The 16,675-nt window shown below is 48.9% G+C and overlaps 1 protein-coding gene across 3 annotated transcripts in view; it reads left to right on the plus strand.

Moving 5' to 3' along the window:
* Window positions 1–16,675, plus strand: part of SMAD3 (SMAD family member 3) — a 152,124-nt gene that overhangs the window by 87,434 nt on the left and 48,015 nt on the right. The window contains exon 1 of one of the 3 annotated variants that reach the window (XM_017498679.2): window positions 4,798–4,892. The exons of the other annotated variants lie outside the window; for them this stretch is intronic. Coding sequence (XP_017354168.1) covers window positions 4,885–4,892 — 8 coding nt within the window. The 5' untranslated portion in view covers window positions 4,798–4,884. Of the gene's footprint in view, window positions 1–4,797; window positions 4,893–16,675 lie in introns of those variants that run through there. 3 annotated transcript variants of the gene reach the window in all.

Consider the following 16,675-nt stretch of genomic DNA (forward strand, 5'->3'; position numbering starts at 1 on the left):
GTTTCACTATGTTGACCAGGATGGTCTCGATCTCTTGACCTTGTGATCCACCCGCCTCGGCCTCTCAAAGTGCTGGGATTATAGGCTTGAGCCACCGCGCCCGGCCCCTCACCATATTTTTAAGGAAGTGAATAAGGCTTTAAGACAGACAGCCTCACTGTTTTGCCCATTTCAGAGATGGAAAATCAAGGAATATTGCCCCACCTCCACCCCAGGAATCTCTATGCCCCTCCCATAGGCAAGATGGAAGCTAGACCAGAATGGGCAGCTTGTGCTTCTTGAGTGGGGTGGTGGTGAGGGCAGATGGGGGCAGGGAGACAGGATTCCCAAGCCCAGCCTTTTGACCCAAGAGGCAGGGACTCCAAGGCTCTAGAATGGGAGGAATTGTGGGAGGAAAGGCAGAAGGTCCGAGTCAAGTGCACCTGCAGTTATTAACTATGTGACTTGGGCATCACGCCACCTGTGAGCCCCCATTTTCATCTCTAGGGCAGTGAACTCACGAATAGGTTTGAGTTGTTGCCCTCCCAGGACTGTCGCAGGAATTGAGTGAGGTGCCTTGCTTAACTGCACTGTACCGAGGAAGCCTGCTTAAATGGAAGACAGGCTTTCCATCTTTAGCAAGCTGCCGCAGTCCCCACTCGTCACTCCAAGGCAGCGTTGCATTTTCTTTCATTCTAACAACCTCCTTGAGTTGAGCAGAAATCACACTCCCTGTAACTTCTGCTCCGCAATTTAGAACAGCCCAGAAGCCTTAGGTCCTTCGGGACACTCTGCCCTGTCCACACGGATCTCTCCTCCCTGCCCCGCGGAGCGTCGTCCGCTCCCTCCTCTGCTCCTCTCCTGACCCACGTTTTGCACTTCCTTGCTCTGCCGTTCCTCTTTAAACACTTGTCCAAATTGTCTGTGGCTCGTCCTGTATTCCGCCCAGGGCAGATGCAATAGCCCAGCCCAGCGCCTCCCCGCCGTGGGGTCTGTGCCTGTTCTCCAGGCAGCTGGCTGTGACAATGTGACTTTATGGAAGGGTGAGCTCAGTGACGGTGGGTGAACTACTGCTGGTGACATGGAAAAGCCTCCCGGATCCCGTATCTCTCGCTTCTTGCCAGAGGAAAACCGTGTCCCGGTCCTCCCATGTGAGCACTATCAGGCTGATGGCCATCATCTTTGACACTGTAACGTAACTTTGCCCCAGATGCCAATATGATATGGCTGGTTTTTATTTTTTCCAGAAAATCTTAATTGGGATTTCAAATGCATTTGGGGGGATGGTCTGTTTCTGTTTACCTCTAAAAACAATGAGAAGGAAAACAAAGTATAATTCTCTTGCCAGAAACATGGAGTCCAATCTGAAATTAATTTACAAAGTCATAGTATTTTCCATTTGCGAACACTTGACCCATCCCAGCCCCTAGAGCTTCCTTTCCTCCTCCTCTGATACCACACACTGTGGGTGGTGGGAAGTTACTGAAGGCACGACTCCGGCTCGCACAGACCCTGAAGTCCAGCGTTGGGAAGAACGGTGTTCATACAGCGCTGTCAAGGGTCATTCTGCCAGCGATAGCCTGTCGGCGTGGACCCTGCGCCAGGCCCTGCTCGGAGCTGTGTGTGCCGTTGCCCCTCACGCTCACGGCAGAGGTGAGACAGTGCTGAGAGATTTCGACAGACGGGGAATCCGAGGTTTAAAGAAGCGATGTTTGATGAAGCACTGAAGGGTGGGGCCGGGGCTGGAACCAAAGCTGGCTGCCCTTCGGCTCCCAGGGTCCTGCTGGGGAGATGTACCCAGGTGGGCCTGCGCTGGGAGAGGGGAAGCAGGAGTGGTCCCCGGGGACTTTGTCCTGGAAGCTGGGCAGGTGCTGTGGATGGAGCTGGCCTGGCTTTGGAGCCACAGGAGAGGAGATGGCCGGGAAGAGCTGTGTTTGGGAAGGTTCCTTTCTGTGCCAGGGGTCAGCAGTCTGGGTTCTAGCCCCGAGAGGGGCAAAACGTGGGTTTGTAGGGGAGAGAGGGTGACCCCACTGAGTGTAAGAAAGATCAGCTCCAGGGAGCTCTTCTCACCCCGGGTTCCAGACTTCACCAAAATTCCAGGGGCAGCCCCTGGGCCCAGCCTGCCCCCTTCACCGCCCCCTGACTGCTTGAGGCTCTGGGTCAGTGGCTTTGCCCCTTGGAAGCTTGGTTTCTGCATCTGGGACAGGAAGGGGTCGAAACACCCTTCTTCATTGTTGAGATTAGATGATTTGAGAGCCGAAACTTCTTGCAAAGTGCCTGGTACCAAGTAGGCCCTCTCTAAATAATTAAATGATAGTTTTCATGTTCCCTTCTACTTGCTTTTTTTTTTTTTTTTTTTTTTTTTTCCCCCCCTGTAATAACAAATTTTAGAAGACAAGTTAATACATTGCTGTGTATAGTCTGAGGCCAAGAATTTCCCCAGTGTTTACATACCAGAGTAGCACTTTGAACTTCGATTTTCTCTGCTGCCTCTGTGCTGGTTCACACCCTCTCTAACATGCCAGAATGCCCTGCGGGGTGTGTGTGTGTGAGTGTGTGTTTTCATCATATTATAAAAACGTGAAACATTTGAATTACAGGTAAATGGTAACTTAGCCATGTACCTTCTACCAGATTTAACAAATGTTAACATTTTCCAGATTTATGTTAGGTATTTGCAACATCCCTTTCTTGACTGAAAATAAAACCCTTGTGCTGAGGGCCTCCTGTCACTCCAGCCTCCTTCCCCTTCTTCTCGCTCCCGTTTCACAGGTGTTTACTCTCTCTTAAATTGGTGTGTGTCCTTCCCAGCTAGAATTTTGTAGTGTTGTTATTTGTAAAGCCAAATAACCCCATTGTAATGTGTTTGAACCACCAAAGCAAATGATCAGCTTTTGGGAAAAGAAGGCTGAATATCAGTGGCCCGAGATTGCAGAACAAACCTACCTGCTGTCAAATTGAAACCCCAAAATTATAAATTCATTGCCTTTGACTTAAAACTTGAAACCCACAGCCCTGCATACTTGCAGATACATTAAAGATTGTGCCATCTTGAGCTCCCAGGGTCATCTGAACCTTTCATGTGAGGAAACACATCCCAGAGTCAGGTATTCTTTTTTTTTTTTTTTTTTTTTTTTTTTTTTTTTTTTTTTTTTTTTTTTTTTTTTTTTTTTTCAGATGGAGTCTTGCTTTATCACCCAGGCTGGAGTGCAGTGGTACCATCTCGGCTCACTGCAACCTCCGCCTCCTAGATTCCAGCAATTCTCCTGCCTCAGCCTCCGAAGTAGCTGGGATTACAGGCGTGCGCCACCATGCCCGGCTGATTTTTATATTTTTTAGTAGAGACGGGGTTTCAACATGCTGGCCAGGCTGGTCTTGAACTCCTGAGCTCAGGTGGTCCTCCTGCCTCGGCCTCCCAAAGCACTGAGATTACAGGCGTGAGCTACCGCCCCTGGCCCGGAGTCAGTTATTCTTAGAGCAGGTGTTTTGGCTTTTGTCTTTGATGCTTCCCTCCCCGCTTTAACATAACTGTAATACATAATTATTGTGGAAAATTTAGAACACATGGAGAAGTAAAGATTGAAATTGCTCACTGTCCTATTACCCCAACCTCCACCCCCAGAGAGCTATTTTCTCCCCTTCTCCCCAAGGGCAGAGGATGGAGATGGCTACGCCCCTCCAGGTGGGGACTGACACCGTGGTCTCTTCGGGTTTCCTAGCAGACAGGCCCATTGACAGTAGGTGGGTAGAGGCCATCACCTGCCTGAGGTGAGGTCAGTGGGCAGGGCTGGGCATCTCCTGGTGGTCTTCCCACCAGGCCTGTTCATCAGGCTGGGGTCTGACCTCTTTCTGGTGTCTGGTGCTGACCCAGGCAAGGTAACAAGTGCTCAGTAGAGGAGTCCTGGTTCCTTCAAGGAAGCTAGGAAGTGCAGGACAGACCAGCCTGGATTTGTGGCTTTTGCCTAGGCTTGACTTTTGACCACTTTTCTGAAAAAGGACAGGGGCGTTTTTTTGTTTTGTCATTTTTTTTTTTTTTTAAACCAGTAGATGTTCCTATTTGGTTCACAGAGATAAACACTTAAACCAGGTGATCTGAGCACTGCAAGTCAGTTTCGTACCTCAGTCATTTTCTGTGTGCCAATATGAAACTGTTCCTTCCTAAGATCTTCCTTTTTGCTTTTTCAAACTGAAATCATTTTCATTAGGATCACTATTTTCCCAAGTGCGTTTTACCACAAAATTTGGTTCTGTTTTTGTTTGCTTGCTTGCTGTTAGTACTCATTTTAGCTTCTGCCATTATTTCCATCATGTCCCGCGTAAAATTTTGCATATCTGAGTTGTTGGATTCTTTCGTCCGTTCTTGGTGAATGACTTTCATGGTCTGCAGTTCCGGCTGCCTTCAGTTTTATTTTGAAGCCTTTCTCTGTGAGGTTTGATTTTTCCAGGGTCAGTTTTTAAATGTTGAGAGAAGCGTGCTTTTTCAGTTTGTTCATTATTTTCGACAAATGTTTTAGGTGGGTAATTTTAGCTTTGTGGATCGGCAGCATTTTTGGGGGTGGATCATTGCTCTCAAGTCGAATTTTCCTTGGTAATCTGGCCAGAAGGCCCATGGGGTCAGAATGGCAGGTCAAAATGTCTTGCTGCTTTCTTGAAGAATTTGAAACAAGCTTGCAAAGTCCTATCCTCCCTTTGGATTTCTCCTGTCTGGGTGTTGCCAGGGCTCCTGCTAGCCACAGGGAAAATAGGATGTACTAGGATTCAGACTTCTAGGGAGGGTTGTATTGTCCTTGTGATCAGAGTCCCTCCCTCCAGTCCCTGTGACTTCCCAGCTTCACGCGCACATCTTGCCCACACCCTAGGCAAACGTGGAAAGGAGCAGCTCTGGTACACTGGAAAGAACGGTGGATGGGGAGGTAGGAGCCCCACGCTGAGGGGTGAACATGTCTTTTCTTCTTGTTGGACTCATCTCAGGGTTGAGTTGAACCCATCCACAGGGTTGCTGGCCAGAGATCTATCAGAGTTCTTCTGGGTTTCTCTTTCTCTGGGTGGGGATATGGACTCTTAGGATGTCAGGAAGCCACTGTAGGAAACCCCCTGTGTGGGTGAAGCAGAGGCGTCGCTCAGGGCCTTCTGCAGGTTCTGGGTCCTGGGACCCTGCTTCTCCCCCACCCCATTCCCCCTCTGGGCACCAGGGCTGAGCTTGCCTGCCATTGCAGTGGATCTATGGAAGAGGGTTCCGGAGTGTGGGGAGAGCCCGCTGGGGAGGGGAGGTATTTGCTCCTTTCCAGTCATCGCTGTACCGAGCAGTTCCCTAGGACAGTTGAACCCAGGGGAACGGAATTCATCTGTGTAGGCAACCATCCATCTCATCTTAAAGGAAAAGCCCCTGCTCAGCCTCTCTGGGCAGCTGGAATGCTGCTCTGTGGGTCTGGGTGTTTTGTTCCTTCTTTCTTTCTCCCTTTGATTTCTTGCTGTCTCCTTCAATTAGACTTGTGACTGTTTTCACATGGCTATTTGTATATACAAGCCATGGCAGGCATCATAATTTGTGTCTGTCTAGATCAATAAGAGCAGCTCTAACCAAAAAGTCCAGCTGAGAATGTATAAATACCCTTCACCCCCTCCCCTCCCTGGAGGATGTGAAAACCCCATCCCATTAACCCTCCAGAGCAGCTGGTTGACTTGATCGGGGAAGATGCGAAATATAATTTCTTTGAATGTACTTTCTCTTTACCCTTTTAGTGGAATTTGATCAGTGTTTAAGCAACTGTACTCGATTCCCAGCCTACTTCAAAGCAAAAGCCCTTCGCTGTGCCATTTGCAAAATTACCTTTGAGAGACTGAGTGTCGGAAATGCATTTAGACACAGACTGTGCCTTATATTAGCTCTCCGCTGCCCAATAAAACGGGCTTGGGCGGATCTGAGGCAGCTACCAAAGGAAACTTACAAACAGATTCCGGCCGGCAGCGATGATTGTGTGCCGTGCTCGCTGCGGAAAAGGAGGGGGTTGGAGATTTAAGTTTACGTGGATCTTGAGGATTTTAAGAACCAGATTTCTTCTCTTTGCTCACATTAGGGGAAAAAAAATAAACCTCAGATGTCCTGTGATATCTCGTTACGTCAAGTTTTCCTATAAAATGTCAAGACGGCAGTATTGGGTTTCCTGGCTTGGTTTTCCCCACTGTGTCTGCTCTTGCCAGAATTTTTATTAGGAGGAGGGGAGCCTTCTGTGCCCCTCCTTCCTCAGTGAAATCATTTCTTCCCTAGCCTTTAACCCTGTAAAGTTTGGGAAGGGAATACTTTGATTTTAAGGTTAAATAGAAAACGTCCCTAGTGACCGTGGCTGGAATTAAGGTGTACTTAAGGCTGCGGCAGCTCTGGTGGGTCCTGGCTAGGTGTTGGGTTTTTTTGCTGTGGAAAGCAGCCTGCATAACTGGCCTTTCTTTCCATGCCTATGCCTTCTACAAGCATCCCCTCCAAAGCCAGTACGATCACGGCTATGCTAAAAGGCCCTGGAAAATGTGAACCATAAAAAATGTTTGGTACTCTAGAATTATGACTCTTTTCATCCTGACCAACTTCAGTCAGATTGTCATATCTGCTGTCACCAGGTATGGAGCAGGCATGGGTGGAAGCTGTGCATGTGTTTAGGTTGGGTGTGGTGGTTCATGCCTATAATCTCAGCATTTTGGGAGGCTGAGGCGGGTGAATCACGAGGTCAGGAATTCGAGACCAGCCTGGCCATTATGGCGAAACCTCGTCTCGACTAAAAATGCAAAAAGTAGCCGGGTGTGGTGGCAGGAGCCTATACTCACAGCTACTCGGGAGGCTGAGGCAGAAGAATTGCTTGAACCCCGGAGGCAGAGGTTGCAGTGAGCCAAGATGGTACCACTGCACTTAAGCCTGGGTGATAGAGCAAAAACTCTGTCTCAAAAAAAAAAAAAAAAGGTGAATGTGTTTAGACTGGGCACGGTGGCTCATGCCTGTCATCCCAGCACTTTGGGAAGCTGAGGCAGGTGGATCACTCGGGGTAAGAAGTTCGAGACCAGCCTGACCAACATAGTGAAACCCCGCCTCTATTAAAAAAAATACAAAATTAGCTGGGTATGGTGGCACACACCTGTAATCCCAGCTACTTGGGAGCCTTGAGGCAGGAGAGTCACTTGAATCTGAGAGGCGGAAGTCGCAGTGAGCTGAGACCGTGCCATTGCACTCTAGCGTGGCAGCAAGCGTGAAACTCTGTCTCAGAAAAGAAAAAAAGAAAGAAAGAGAAGTGAATGAGTGAATGCATTTGACTCAACAGGGCAGGGATTCTGGAAGAGACGTAAGTACAGATTGATGAGTGTCGTGTCTCACCGTGAAAGCCTCCCTTCTCTCTCCTAGTCCCCCTGACAATGGAGTGGTGACAGCTTAGTTCTCACTTTGGTTTCAGGCAAAAGCAATGGTACCCGGGAGGTAGAGTTGAATAGAGACTTCTCTAACGCTCTCCCTTGTTCTCACTTCTCTATTCTGCCGTTCTGTCTTTACTTCTGCCTACCTAAGCAGCATGCTGCAGAATAAGGTCCACAGGAGGAAGTATGAAATCTCCAGGCTGAGAAACTAGAGAGCAGATGACCTTCTGAGGGCTCTGGGTACACAATCCTTGATATGACAGGTGGGTCTAGAGCTGACAGAGGCTCAGGGCGGCCTGATGGGACAGTGAGAGTGAAAGGGAAGGCCATTAATAATGACACCAGGTCAACACGTGTGAACCCAGCAGTCCTGAACAAACCAGGGTTTGTGGTTATGCTCCAAAGCCCAGGCTCCAGTCTCTTCGGGCTCTGTTTTGATTTGGAAGGAGTGATGCCTTCCCCTTTGGAAGCGTAGGCTAGGGTTACAAGCTGAGGTGTTCACAGGGACAGTCAGAGTGCGGGAAACGGGGCTTGGTGCAAGGAAAGAGAGTAGCCCTCGGGGTTCATTTGTGTTCTAAAGGGGGCATTGGCAACTCAGCATCAGACAACGTCAGCGTGTTGCCAGATCTTCTGAGTTCTTTCAAGAGAAGCCAAATATTGAGATTTACATACAAAATCTCCGCGTTTTGAAAAGTTGGCAACCATTTAAAAATTTTAAAAACGCTATGCAGGCCAAGCACAACATCTGTGGGCAGTGGACAGCTGTCTGTTTTTGACCTCCAGCCCAGACCGATTAATTGACGGCTGTTTTCTGGGTCTCCCAGTTCCGGCCACGGGAAGTTTCTTAGGGAAGCTGCCTGGGCTGACCACAGGTGAGGTGGGGAAGTGGAAAGAGGAGCTTGATCTGGTTCCCATTCATCATTTCTTTGCACAATAAATATTTATCGAGCACCTGTTACGTTCAAAGTACTATCTGTGCTGTGCCGTGTTTTCTAGTCAACGTTTTGGGATGAGCTGCGTCTTCCTCATGCTGCTGGACTCTTTCTGCCCTGCACAGTCATGGTTCCATGCTTCTCCCTGAGATTGGAGCCAAGGTGGATAGAGTGGGAGGAACGTCAAGTGGGGCATTGTGGGGGAAAGGCCTGGGCTCGATTCTCGGACCCTGCAAAGTTCATTGTATTTCAGCTTAACCCAGCAGTAGTGCCCAGGGTGAGACAGTCTTCATCAGAGGAAAGCCCTGGGGATTTGGAAGCTAGCACAGAGAGCGCCCAGCCAGGGACCCCGGTCTGGCAAAGTCCCTGAAGGCAGGGACCAGGAGGCAAAAATCACAGAACAGATTGCATTCAGCTCCATACATGGCAGAACTTTCTAACGGAGCTCTGTATCCTGTGGTTGTTGGACTGGATGACCTGTAAGCTGTTTTTCGTCTTACCTGGAAAGTCTGATACCTGGAGGCCGCTCTCTGAACACTCATTAGACCTCCCGGGTCTTCAGCCCACTCTGGTTCATGGCTTACCTCTGGCAGCTGAATTGGAGCTGAGGTCGAGTGCCCCAGAAAAGATAATATAAACTCTAAATTGAGGCAGACTCGGTTTGCCTGGGGATGAGGTGGGGTGGTATGGGGGAACAGAGGCTTCTGTGACACTGCGAGGTATCATTTGTGTCTTCCGTTCTCCTGCTCTCTGAATTTTAAATTAGAGTAAATCACACCAACTTCACAGGCTGGTTCAGTGAACAAAGGCACAAGGAGAGCTTGGGTCACTTGCTCAAGGCCACACAGCTAGGCAGTGAGGAGCTGGGGCCTGGACCAGCTCGGCTGTCATCCACTGCGCTCTCGCCCTCCTTCCTAAACTGTTAGATTTTAATTTCCTTTTGGTATATTCATTCTTTTGTGTGTCTCCCCCCTGCCCGCCCCATTGTTTCTAAGACTGTCAGTGTTCGAATGTTTAATAGCTAGAGTTTTTTTTTTCCTGTACACTTGGCCAGAAGTAGGAATTCATCACCATCTGTGAACATTTACCGCGCCGCCATGGTTAGCGTGGAATTGTGCGAGAAACACTCAACCCCGGGGCTTGGTTGGCAATAAACGAAGTCTTTCTGCAGAACTTCTGAGGACAAATCACCAACGGGTTGGAAAGCTTGTCCTTCAGGAATGGTGAAAGTCTATTTTTCACCTTATTATTGCCTCTTCCACCTCTGTTTCTCCCCTAGGGTCGGTCTTAAGTGTGTTAAGTGCTTTTGTCTGCTCAATGTCCTGGATAAGAAGTTTCCCAACGATGTCCCCTGATCTGTACCCCACTCCCAATTCTCAGCCTTCTGGACAGACAGAATGGACATCTGGTTTGTTTTGGAATGACAGGCTAGACTAGAGGCATCTAGAGGCCTGGTAACTGCCGAGGCTGCTGGCATTGTAAGACATTCAGAGACCACTGTGCTAAGTAACAGTGGAGCTACGGTGATCTTAACATTTCAAGGAGGAAAAAGCTGACGAAGCAGGCTTGTGATGTTTGTGAAAAGGGTCCCGTAGGGCATCTGGCGAGCGCCCCATGTAGAACTGGAACACAGGGGCATGCACCCATGCTCCGGAGACGACTCCAGCGTCCGCATGCCCATCGGCTCACTGCTGGGTTGGAACATCCTCCTCGTTGTCTCTGGCATGTCCTTTTCCTCGATGAATCATTCCCGGCCAGGCCACACATCCTTGCTGGAGAGCCAGCTCTCTGTGCACCAGCCCGGTGATTCTCTAATGCCTGCTTGAAATTTGGTGACCCACCTTGGGATGCTTTGTCTGTTGAGGCTTTTCACTGATGAATAGTTGTTATGAGCACATCAGCCAGAATGGGACTTTTCAAGCCATGTAGTAATGGATCTGTATGATTTTTTGCACAAAGAACTAAATAGCTGAGATACTGAAGTGGCAGATATGCCGTAACTACCTTCTCAGTGAAATCTTTAGTGTACATATTTGCCACACTGTGCTGCAGCATATTAAGGCAGCTCATTGATGTTTCAGTATTTAGCGTTTGTCATACAATGAGCAAAAGTGGACACCTTTGACACAGCCTACAGCTGGCACTCGACTTAAACGACCACAATTGGTTCCGACAGACACACGATTTGGTCGTAAGTTGAGTAGGCTATATGCACGCAGAGATGGTAGTGCTGCCGGAAGCTGGTCCGCACTGTCGTACGCCCAGCCGGGCAACGTTTGCGCTGCCAGACGCGGAGCAGTCGTGGCTAGCGATTGTGGTCGTAAAGTCGAATGGTTGTAAGTTGCATAGGTCGTAAGTCGATCTATACCTGTATTGGAGCAAAACATGTCTAGGCTTCTGCTTACTTTGTTGCATTTTTAAATCCCCATTTCCATCAGAATGTGACTTGTTTGTTTGTTTGTTGGCAGAGTCTCACTCTCTAGCCCAGGCTGGAGTATACTGGCGTGATCTCAGCTCACTGCAGCCTTCCAAGCGATTCTCATGCCTCAGCCTCCTGAGCAGCTGGGAATACAGGCAGGCACCGCCATGTCTGGCTCATTTTTGTCTTTTTAGTGGAGACGAGGTTTTACCATCCTGGCCAGGCTGGTGTTGAACTCCTGGCCTCAAGTGATCCGCCCACCTCGACCTCCCAAAGTGCTGGGATTATAGGCGTGAGCTACCATGCCTTTTGTTTTTTTGAGACAGAGTCTCACACTGTCACCTAGGATGGAGGGCAGTGTCATTATTTTGGCTCACTGCAGCCTCTGCCTCCCAGGTTCACGCGATTCTCCTGCCTCAGCCTCCCAAGTAGCTGGGATTATAGGTACACACCACCACACACAGCTGATTTTTTGTATCTTTAGCATTTGTGTTTTTAGTAGAGATGGGGTTTCACTACGTTGGCTAGACTGGTCTCGAACTCCTGACCTCACGATGTGCCCGCCTCGGCCTCCCAAAGTGTTGGGATTACAGGTGTGAGCCATGGCGCCTGGCCCTTTTTTTTTTTTTTTTTTTAACAGTTGTGTCGAGGTATAATTGGTATGAAATAAATGGCACATATTTCAGGTGTACAATTTGAGGAGTTTGATATTCATATATGCCCATGAAACTGTCACCGCAATCAAGACAGTGAACATGTCCGTCACTCCTCAGACCTTCCTCTTGCCTCTTTGTAATTTCACCATCCCATTTGCCCGCTGCCCACATCCCCAGATGTGGAAATTTGCATTTCCTAAAATTTTATATAAATGGAATTCTACTCTATGTATTACTTTTGTCTGATTTTTTTTACACAGCATAGCTATTTTCAGATTCATCCATCTTTTTGCATGTTTCATAGTGACTTTTTATGGCTGGGTAATATTTCATTGTATGGCTATTAAGGGAGGGGTGTTGATCTTCAGGGATTATTTATTTTCATTTTAAAAGTTTCTCCTGAACTAGTAGTTTATTTTTGAAAATGTGCTTTGAAAGAAATTTGTTTATAATTCATCTGGCCCTAAAATTTGTGTAATTGAGTTAAATCAGTGAGTATAATATTTAGCATCAGCTGTGCTTGCGATGTGCCAGGCTTGGTGGTGCTTGCAGGGCACAGAAGGGGTTCCTGTCCTGGCCGGTGGTTCATGTGTTCAGGAGCGTCTATCAGTAGTTCACTAGTGCACCACTTCCTACATGGGATAGAGGTGCCGTGGTTTTAGACACAAAGACGGCTGTTATGCTGTCTTTGCAAAAACATTGAGGTCTTGCTTTCCACAGGCTTATGGCCTGATGCAAGTTTCCAATTTTGCACAATGTCACAGCAGATATCAGATATGCCTTCCACACCCTTGGTCTTTCACAGCTAGGCGTGGGGCTGGAATCTGAGCTGTGGTTGCTGTGGTTCTCTGATTCCTGCTCAGGATTGTGTGATGAGGGCTGCAGTGCAGGCGGGAAGTCAGCCTCCTGGATTCCCTCCTCACAAAGCCAGGCACACAGGGAGGCTGTGGGGCTGGGCTTTGCCATGGGAATTTCTTCCCCAGCAGTAGAGCCGTAGTGGTGTGTGTTACTGGGGAGTGGGAAATGTACCCCCTTTTCCTTGTCCATAGTTCAGTCAAGTTCTCCTGAAATAAGTCTTCCTACTGTGTGTAAGAAAAACCAATAAGCCTCTGATTAATAGTCAAAGACTGTCAGAAAAGGGACGTTGGAAATATCTGGTCCAGTCTGCCCATTTTATAGATGAGCAAGCTGAGGTTCAGCAAGCAGGAGTGACTCAGGAATAGGCGCTCGTAGCAGAGCTGGGACTTGGGAAATTCAGGCACTGCTTTTTAGACCTTCCTTTTCATAATCCTTGAGGATGAGAGTTTTAAGAAGGCTTGGCAAAATTTGATAGGCCTGGGAAAGAGATTGTTAATGTCTCCTCCTGCACTAGAGCATGCTGGGCCATTAAAAAAAAAGGAAAGAAAGACAAAATAATTCTCCCAGATGATGTTTCTAGAATGTTCTCACATCTTAGTCCCTGACCTTGCACCAGCTTGTCCTAGGAATAACATTAAAATTCAGGAGTTGGGGCCGGGTGCGGTGGCTCCAGCCTCTAATCCCAGCCCTTTGGGAGGCCGAGGCGGGCGGATCACAAGGTCTGGCATTAGAGACCAGCCTGACCAACATGGAGATACCCCATCTCTACCAAAAATACGAAATTAGCTGGGTGTGGTGGTGGATGCCTGTAATGCCAGCTACTCGGGAGGCTGAGTGAGGCAGGATAATCGCTTGAACCCAGGAGGCAGAGGTTGCGGTGAGCTGAGATCACGCCATTGCACTCTAGCCTGGGCAACAAGAGCGAAACTCCATCTCAAAAAAAGAAAAAAAAAATGCAGGAGTGGAGATCGGCAACATCATTGGACAGGGTTTTCTGGTTCGTGAATAAAAGGTGAGGGGTGACACTGTATGTCAGGGTAGCGCGTCTCGGTTTATGAAGGGTCTTCACGTGCAGTCTATACGTGAACTAGTTGACCGTCCCCCACACGGCCCCTTTATACCAGTGAGAAAATTGGCCCCCGGAGATGGGGCGCTTGGCCTGAGGTGGCCCAGGTGGTAAGGAGAGGAGCCAGATTTCAAGTCCAGGATCCAATTTCCAGTCTCTTGCTATTTCCACCGTGTCCCCCTACAAGGCAGCTGGGGTGTGCAGAACAACAGCTTGACACAGTGGGAGGAAGCTGGGCTTTTATGTTCAGAGTTCAGAGTTCAGCTCTGCCTCCCTGCCTGCTGGGTGACCTTGTGAAATACTCCTAACCTCTCTGCGCTTCACTGTCTTCTTTTGGATGATGAGGCCCTGTCCTACAGGATTAAAGTGTTTAAACATGGTAAGTAAAGTATTTAAATATGGAAGCACTAAAGTGCTTACCATAAAACTTGCTTCTAGGAAGCAAATGGTCAGCGTTACCTCCTTAATGAGGGTGAAGTAGAGGAGGGAAAACTAGTTGTGAAAAGAGAGCCTATAAAGCAAAACTTAGGGCACATTTACATATAACAGGGGGTGCCCCAGCCCTGTTCTTCTTGCACATAGAATCTTAAATGTTTCCTAGATTGAGCCATTAATCTTCGTTCTCTTGCAAAGGAAGTTAAGATCGAGGTACTCACCAAGTGCCTTGCGCAAAGTAGGCCTGTAATAGATAGAGACTGAGTGATCGAGTGCTCTTTGGAGCAGCAGAGAGTGTGCCTACACATCATTTGAATAAAACGTGACAGCCTGGCAGAGACCAGACTTGGAAGGTGATAGGCTCAGGGCACGTGGGCAGGGCAGCTGTCCCTGGAGGTACAGCCTGCAGCGCGTAGTGTGGAGGCTGGAGGGGCGGTCCCATGGCACCAGGGTTGAGTGGGCGTCAGTGCAGACTTAAGGATGTGTTTTTGGGGGAGGGGACAGGGAGGGACTCCTCAGACACTTAGATGGAATCTCAGGTCATACAGAGACATCGTCCCTGTGTTTTATGTTTTCCTTTGAGAACATCTCCATTTAAGCAGTTGATGCTCTGAGCAGGGAGAGAAGAATGAGCCTTTTCCCTCTGATAGAGCCAGTAGTTACCTCTTCAGGTTCAGAATTTTTTGAGATGGAGTTTCAATCCTGTTGCCCAGGCTGGCGGGCAGTGGCGCAATCTCAGCTCACTGCAACGTCCGCCTCCCGGGTTCAAGCGATTCTCCTGCCTCAGCCTCCTGAGTAGCTGGGATTACAGGCATGTGCCACCACGCCCGGCTAATTTTTTATATTTTTGCATTTTCTACGTGCTGGTCAGGATAGTCTCAAACTCCTGACCTCAGGTGATCCACCCGCCTCAGCCTCCCAAAGTGCTGGGATTACAGGAGTGAGCCACCGCGCCCCACCCAGGTGCAGATTTTTTAAGGGGTATGGGGACAAAGTTGGGTCAATGTTAAGAAAAGAAAGGCTTTTTCTCCGTCCCTCCCTCTTGCTTAATCCAAGGAGCAGAGAACACCAGGGAAACTCGGCAGCGGCGGGGGGGATGATTCAGGAGCTAGATGGGGCCTGACATACGAAGCTGCTACCTGGTCACAGCCAGGCAGAGTTGGAAGGGTGTCCTTCGGCAGGGTGAGAAGAGAGCAGCCTCCAAAGATTCCCCTGCACCCCGCCAGGTCCTGCCGGGGCCCCTCACACCCTCCTCGGAGCCTGTTTGAGAATTCAGTGATTCACTTCCCGTAGTCAACTCTTGCTTAATGTTCCCCTCCATTGTTACCAAACAATCTGGGCCCCAGTGGTGTGTGAGTTCTGAGAGCGGAGGAGGGAAGAGGGCACCAGAGCTGTTTACAGAGCTGGGAGACGGGCCCAGGCTTGACAGCTGGGCTGACTTGAAAGACAGGCTCCAGCGGAGCGTGGCCCCGACAGCTGGGTGTGTGTGCGGTGGCAAATGCCAGGCACAGCCGCTCCTCCGTAGAGACCACTCTGTTCTTTCTGCTCTTGATGGGAGCTCCGGCCCTTTGCTGTGGTGTTAACTTCTTTGTTCAGTTACGTCGACAGCTGAGGTTTCCATTTGGGGCCATAGTTTTGGGATGGATTCCTCGAGCAGAGAAAACAACACAGGGCCGGTCGCGGTGGCTCACACCTGTAATCCCAGCACTTTGGGAGGCCAAGGCAGGCAGATCACCTAAGGTCAGGAGTTCAAGACCAGCCTGGCCAACATGGTGAAACCCTGTCTCTACCAAAAATACAAAAACTTAGCTGAGTATGGTAGGGGGCACCTGTAATGCCACCTACTTGGGAGGCTGAGGCAGGAGAATCACTTGAACCCGGGAGGCGGAGGTTGCAGAGAGCCAAGATCGTGCCATTGTATTCTAGCCTGGGCAACAAGAGCAAAACTCCATCTCAAAAGGAAAGAGAGAGAGAGAGAGAGAGAGAGAGAGAGAGAGTGAATGAACAAATGAACAACACAGGAGCTCGCTCAGAAGGATCCCTGGGTAAATACCACCTCCTCCCCGGCCCCTGTTTCCTCGTGTGTTTGGGGAGGGGAAGGAGGTAATGGTGAAATGCCCCCCACCAGCTCCAAAGCCCTGTGGTTCTGAGGCTGGAATATACTGCAAAAGAACATTTGCATTCCACCCTCCCGCCGCTGCTGCCCCAGGTCCAGTTCTACCAGCCACAGATGTGAGCACATCTGGAATCTGTCTACCTGTCTCATTCATTTCATGACCTCTGACTTTTGAGGTCAGTAATTTTGCAGCCTCCCTCAACTTTCTGGTTTAAAGCAAACCCCCTTCTCGGGAAGTTGTTTGAAATCAATTTAATTCCTTTATATCCCAATGACAGCTACGACTGCCACTGTTGAGTTGATGTTGGCATCAGGTTTGGGGCTGCTTTGGTTTTTGTATTTGCTTCTAACCTGCAGAAAGAGTCGACGTTCTGAAGTTTTCCCCCTCATCCTTTCTGTTCGTTGCTCCTTGTGCAGTAGAGAAGAGGGATTTTTGTTGGCAGTCCACATTCTTGATTACTTATTTCCTCAGCTGCTGTTGATGACTCAGGCTTTCTCCAAGGCCCTAGGTGCCTAAAGGTAGAGAAGGGATGACAAGTGTAGGCACAGAACACCTTTCAGCCCCTTTCCCCTGCAAGTGAGTGTTTCTCCCAGGTATATGGAATGCTAGAAGGTGCTAGAAGGTAAGGAGACACTAGAGATCCGTTGAACCCATCATTTTTTTAAATGAGATAATCCATACCTAAAGACTCCCATGTTAGTAGCACAGCCAGAGGGGGGACCATACTCATTCCTGTCATCTAATGAGTAGCCAGGCTCCAGTCCGCTCTCCAGGGTGGCCCCACACATCCACATACTTTCTCCTTTTTTTTTTTTTTTTTT

Source organism: Cebus imitator, unplaced genomic scaffold (assembly GCF_001604975.1).
Source record: "Cebus imitator isolate Cc_AM_T3 unplaced genomic scaffold, Cebus_imitator-1.0 Scaffold248, whole genome shotgun sequence".
Taxonomy (NCBI): Eukaryota; Metazoa; Chordata; class Mammalia; order Primates; family Cebidae; genus Cebus; species Cebus imitator.